Genomic DNA, 6,442 nt, shown 5'->3' with positions numbered 1-6,442 from the left:
CCTCAAACAATGATCTTAGATCAGCCTCAAACAATGATCTTAGATCAGCCTCAAACTGATCTTAAATCAGCCTCAAACACTGATCTCAGATCAGCCTCAAACACTGATCTCAGATCAGCCTCAAACACTGATCTCAGATCTGCCTCAAACAATGATCTTAGATCAGCCTCAAACTGATCTTAAATCAGCCTCAAACACTGATCTCAGAACAGCCTCAAACACTGATCCCAGACCTGCCTCAAACACTGATCTCAGATCAGCCTCAAACACGGATCTCAGATCAGCCTCAAACACTGATCTCAGATCATCTCAGATCAGGCATTTTGTATTAGAGAACATATTATTCTTATATGAGATTTAATAATGTTTTTGTGTCTTCTGCTCACCAGGGATGCACTTATTTGATCAAAAATACAGTAAAAATTGCGACAAAATATTCTTTTTTAAAAAAGCTCTGTTCTGTGTGAATCTGTGTTAAAGTGTAATTTATTTCTGTGATGCTCTGCTGTATTTTCAGCATCATTCCTCCAGTCTTCAGCGTCACATGATCTTCATCAAATATGATGGTTTCATCAACAACAGAAATGGTCACACAACCGGTAACTGCTTCAATAGAACGTTCTAGATTATGAGCTCTATATTCACTTCACTCATCGTTGTTTAATCCCACTACACCGTGTTCAGGACATCCAAGACCTAGAAGCACAATGCGTCCTTCACATCAGTATCTTCATTTATTATGACGTCCAGCGCAGAGCGAGAGAAGCATTAGACACGTGTTAATATCACAGCAGCTAGCACACAGTGTCTGAAGGAGAATCGGAGAGACACACATGTGTCCTCCAGAGGAAGAGAGCGATTGAGGTCACTGATGTTAAATCACCTCTGATGATTCTGTCCCTGTGATGTAACACACACTCATCCGACGCTGATATCTGTCTGTCATCAGCACTAATGCCATCTGAGAATGAACTCACAGCCTGACAGATATCAAAGCAAAAAAATGACATTTGCTCACGTTGCTGCAAACTCATATTTCTGAGGAACATCCAGAGGAGGAAAGTGGCACAAACATTATCATGAAGCATCAGAATTACCACATATTCAAGTCACAGGATGCTTTGAGAGAAACAAACTGAAATTATTTTACTGCATTTCGGCATCCAAATCATCAATTGTTAAAAGTAAAAGCTCTTTATTGGCATTCATGGTTTCATCAAGACCTTTTAACATCCATTAACACACAGGGATTCTACACGTATTTTGACCATTTTTACAAAAAACAGTAAAATCTGTGTGAATCTGTGTTACAGTGTAATGTATTTCTGTATTTTCAGCATCATTCCTCCAGTCTTCAGTGTCACATGATGCTTTGTTTGAGAAACGAATCTAAATGTAAATGATTGTCATGCACTGCAGTGTCCACATCAAACACAGAGATACATATTCTTAAAAATAAAGGTTATTTCTTGGAACTGACCCTTTTTGTGCTTTTCATTGCACATTATAATAAAAAAGGGTTCTCTAAAAAGAAATAATATGATTCTTTGAAGAATGAAAAGGTTCTTCACGAAGCCAAAAACGGTTCTTTTTGAAGCTTTATTTATAAGAGAATATCTGACAGCTTCATAACTGATTTGAAAGATGATTTTCAGACTGTTCCTCACATTTGACTTCAGAAGACGTGGAATAACAGTCGACTTGTGCGTAAGATCTTCCACTGTGCAACCCAAAGAACGTTCTTCAAAACATCTTCATGTTTCACTGAAGAAAGAAAGAAAGGGTTTGAAGGACATGAGGGCGAGTGAATGTTTGGGTGGAAGTATTCAGCAGTAAGCAGTGATCTGTGGATTCAGGGGCAGTACAGATGGAGCTGCTCTGATTTGTTCTGCTTCTCGTGGCTTCTGTGTCGTCTTTGTCTCCAACGCAGAGGAACACAAAGAAGGAGGGTCCGGGTGGCCGTTTGGAGCAGCTGTGTGTGTGTGTGTGTGTGTGAGTGAGCTCCCTTTGTGTGCGCCTGCCTTTGTTTGGGACGTACCACTCGGAGTCACCAATCCACTGGCGTTCCTCTGAGAGCGAGGCGGTCCCTCCCACCGGCCCCTCACACACAGCAGGACCCCTAGTGGACAACACATGGTGCTGCAGCTCGACTTCATTCAGAACACACACACACACACACACACATGCTTCACTGAAACGCACAGCCAATGGCATGACATCACGAAGAGAACGGGACGGATTCCTAGTTCACTGCACAATATACTGCAGACTCATTTTTTAAGGTGAGACACTCCAGGCAAAACATGCTTTCATGCACTGGTCACTTTTCAGATTTTGTTTAAGACTAGTTTTTTTTTTTTTTAAGACTAAATGCATTTGAGTAATATATTTTTAAAATCCTTTCTGGAAAAACCAAAACACTAATATGACAATACAATTATAGAGAATTTATGTTCTGGAAATGCATGCTAATGAGTGCATAATTAAATAAATAAAGCATAATTTGCGTATTTACACAACATTTTAGAAGACTTACTACTAATTATTATTATAATTTATTTATTTTTTGCATTTCTTAATGTAATTAATCAACTGTGGAGGCTTGTACTATTGGGCCTAATCTACTGAGACTTGCGAAATATCAACCCAGAATTGCAAGGTTAGAATTTAAATAAATAAATAAATAAATAAATAAATATATATATAAATATATATATATATATATATATATATATATATATATATATATATATATATATATATATATTTATTAAAGTCTAACCTTGCAATTCTTCCTTTTCTATAAACTCAGAATTAAAAAAGAAACCAATTTGTATTTCTTTACTAAGACTATTTCACATAAAGGAAATAATCTTCCATAATGAATTGGTAATTTACGGTGATTTAGTTTAAACGTTTAGTAACGTTAAAAAGGATGTAAAACTGTGCAATGATAAGTTGTTAACATCTCAGAAATGATTAAGGTTATTTAGCCTTTTTTAATCTATTTTTGCGTTTAAAAACAGCCTAATCTATGTCAAACAGACGTGACGTTATTAGCGTACGTGATGACATCACAGAGGACGGCGGAGGCACGCGCATTCTTGGCAGAGAGAGATTTCCCGCCGCGGGGCGTTTGGAAACCGTTGTTGATATTAGGCGGGAATAATTGAGGCGCTGATTGCTCCTTCACACCAGTAAATGAGATTATGGTCTGTTGAGCGCTCATTAACAAACCTAAAGCATGATTATGATAATCACTTCATGCTGCCCGGAATGCATATTCCAGAGAGTTATATTCATATTCATACAATAAAACACCAATCCAATTTCTGCAGAAGGCGTCATTTTATATAATGAGCGATTTAACAGGCACCTTAAAATTGTAATAATCTGTTTTGATTTCAATTTGAATGCCATCTGTCACGTGCTGTCAATGCTGATTATTAACTCTAAAGTGATGGAAAGTTAAGAATGTAATTTCTGCAGCACTGGTCAGGGTGGTTTTCTACAGAAGCCTGCTTCCACCATTGAATAATAAAAAAGGTTATAGCGACTTTTTATTCTGACAATTTATCTCCGAATTGCTTTTTAAAATCTTAGAATTGCGAGATAAAAATTCAAATTTTTAATATCACACAATTCTGACTTTTTTCTAGGAGTTCAGGCTTTTTTTTCTCACTAAATACACATTTAAGTGTTTATCTGATTGATTTAGATTAGATTTCAGGTGTTTGTTCATGTATAACTCACAATGATTTATATTATATCTTTATTCCTAAAAACATGGCATTTTTATTTCACAATTCTGACTTTTTTGTCTCAATAGCTTGTTATAAAGTCAGAATTGTGAGATATAAACTCCCAATTCGGATCAAAGATGTCATAATGTCAAGATTTAAACTCACAATACTGTAAAAGACATCAGAATTGCGAGTTTATATCACAGAAGTGAGAAAAAAGTCAGAATTTAGAGATAAAAAGTCACAATTACCTTTAAAAAGCAAGAGAAAAATATATAACAGCTGCCAGTTAAAAACAGGGTTGCCAGGTTTTCAAAACAAAACCCACACATTTACTACTCAAACCCCAGGGGTAAAATACACGCAAAATACACATTTTTGACGAGGTTCCTTTGGTAAAATTCGCATCCCAGGGACCTAATATCATATGTGGGACACTTAAATCTTCACAGACTACAAACTGAAGACAGACGAGTCAGAGCGAGTGAATTATATTCAATCATTTCAGCATCAAAACATCTTAAACAGGTTTCAGCACTCCACTTTCAGTGATTGCATTCACAAGTGCATTATAAATTATAGTAAAATATATTATCCTCACCATTACAGGATAGAAAAGAGTAGCTCAGAACAGCAAATATGTACATATCAAGATATTCGGATAAAAAGCATGTGTGTGTTTAAAAGCATCATCAGTGTGTGGCTCGTCCTCGTGAGGACTCAGTCCATCTTTTTGCTGGTTTCTGTGTCTTTGGGCTTGGTTTGGTCCGGTTCGTTGGTGTCGCTGGGTTTCTGGTCTTTTGCTTTCGGTTTGTTGTGGTTCGGGGAAGAACAGCGGCTCGGGGTCGGGTCGGTCAGAGGTGAAAAGGTCAAAGGTCGAACAAACAGAGTCTTGTAGAGCAGAGTCTCCACGGCTGAAAACGGATACGATGAGGAACCCAACAACATCATCTGCGTCTGAAACAAATGAGAGACTTCGCTTTTTAAACTTTTAAAGGAATAAATAAATTCAAGGGGAAACAATGCATTGAAACATAAATGTCCAGAGAGCAGAAAATGATGTTTTGTGTCAGAAAACTTACAACATCCCTCCATATGGTAATACCTTTTACTGAATATTCTGATCAGAAGGCACAAAAATTATGTTTCTACTCAGTATTTCTGTCTTGTTTTTTAGTGCAAATCAGTGTTAATTTCGTTGACTAAATATTTTCGTCATTATTTTCGTCACGAATATATTTTTGCCGACGAAAACGAAACGAAAACTAAAATAGAAGGCACTGATGGAGACTAAAACTATGACTAAATTGATTGACATTATCGTCAACGAATAAAGGACGAGACGAAAATAGACTGTGACGAAAATCAAATCAGCAGACGGGAGAGATGCGAGGAATGAGCAAAAGAACCGGCAAAACAGAACAGACTGCATGAGAGAAGAGAACCAATCAGAGCCTGACTTATTGAGACGTGAAGCGAAGGTTTTCAGTTTTTATGAGCTCCCGGGAAGTCGGCATTCGAAGAGGTGATAGGGACTTTAAGCAACAGCCTCTGGTGGAACGGCAACGGCATTCTGGCGTTGTATTGCGCCTGCGCGAATTTAACTGCTACTTTGTGATGTTCTAATTTAACGGTCTACTACGGGAGAACAGCTGATTTGCCGGAGTCGCTACAACGTGAGAGGTTAGGTAAATAAATGTTATGTTTTTAGACTTATTTACATCATACAATATTAAAAACTCCTCTTCTGACAAAAGATTGTCATTTAACGCCAAAAGCAATCCTTCTCTTGCTTTTTAAATTATATATTTTTTTGGATCTCAATAAATGAATTAATGCTGCGTTGCGCTGTTCTGTTTTACCGTTGCTTAGTGACTTTTACGTTCTTGGCTACAGCGGTGTGACGGCAAACTTCCGGTCGCTGTAGCCGTTCCATTCGCAGCTGTTGCTTAAAGTCCCTACTGTCTAAAAGAGCGACAAAATGTCCACAGCTCACTTCACGTTTGACGACGAACAAAACAAAACAAAGTGTAAAGCACGCGGAGCGCTCATTCGTGGCAAGAACACAACCAATTTGAAAAGACATTTACAGACGAGCCACCCGGACATTTTCTCAAATGTAATTTTACAACGATGTTCTTTTGTTTATTGAGCTAAGCAAAATTGGAATAGTGCAGTGCGTAGATGTTGTAGCATTAAATATTACGAACTGAAAAGTACTGTAAAATAGCCCCTTCTTCAAATTAGATGCGAGCACAATACTAATACGTAATATCATGATAAATACATTTGATTAATACTAATGTTTAGTATATTTTATAATGTTCTACTTGTTGACAATATCACAAATATTTCTATATTAGTCATGTGAAACATGAATGTTCACATCCTATCATTATACATACAAATCTAGCAATATTGTAGTATTTAAAACATACAATATTGCTAGACAAATGAATACCTTATAAAATCTTGTTACTTTTTTTATCCACCTAGCTGCCAACTTATTAAATATTTACTTTAAATGTATGCACTTATTGTTCAGCTCAGCTGTAAGCTTTAAGGTCCTGGACCTAACCTTATTTTTCTTTTATTGATGGTCAATTGGCAGCTAGTTATTGTTTACATTATCATGACAGTGTTTGTTGCTGCATAAAAGCTTTTGAATCGAAATAAAGACACAGTTGTGTTGAAATAAA

The 6,442-nt window shown here is 36.8% G+C and overlaps 1 protein-coding gene across 1 annotated transcript in view; it reads right to left on the bottom strand.

Moving 5' to 3' along the window:
* Positions 1 to 4,218: 4,218 nt before the first annotated feature.
* Positions 4,219 to 6,442, bottom strand: part of LOC113080750 (trimeric intracellular cation channel type B-like) — a 14,730-nt gene continuing 12,506 nt past the window's right edge. The window contains exon 6 of the mRNA XM_026252812.1: positions 4,219 to 4,700. Coding sequence (XP_026108597.1) covers positions 4,464 to 4,700 — 237 coding nt within the window. The 3' untranslated portion in view covers positions 4,219 to 4,463. The remainder of the gene's footprint in view (positions 4,701 to 6,442) is intronic.

The sequence above is a fragment of the Carassius auratus genome, unplaced genomic scaffold (assembly GCF_003368295.1).
Source record: "Carassius auratus strain Wakin unplaced genomic scaffold, ASM336829v1 scaf_tig00031959, whole genome shotgun sequence".
Classification (NCBI taxonomy): Eukaryota; Metazoa; Chordata; class Actinopteri; order Cypriniformes; family Cyprinidae; genus Carassius; species Carassius auratus.
Note: the sequence above shows the minus strand (reverse complement) of the source record. Positions and strands in the feature narration are given on the sequence as shown.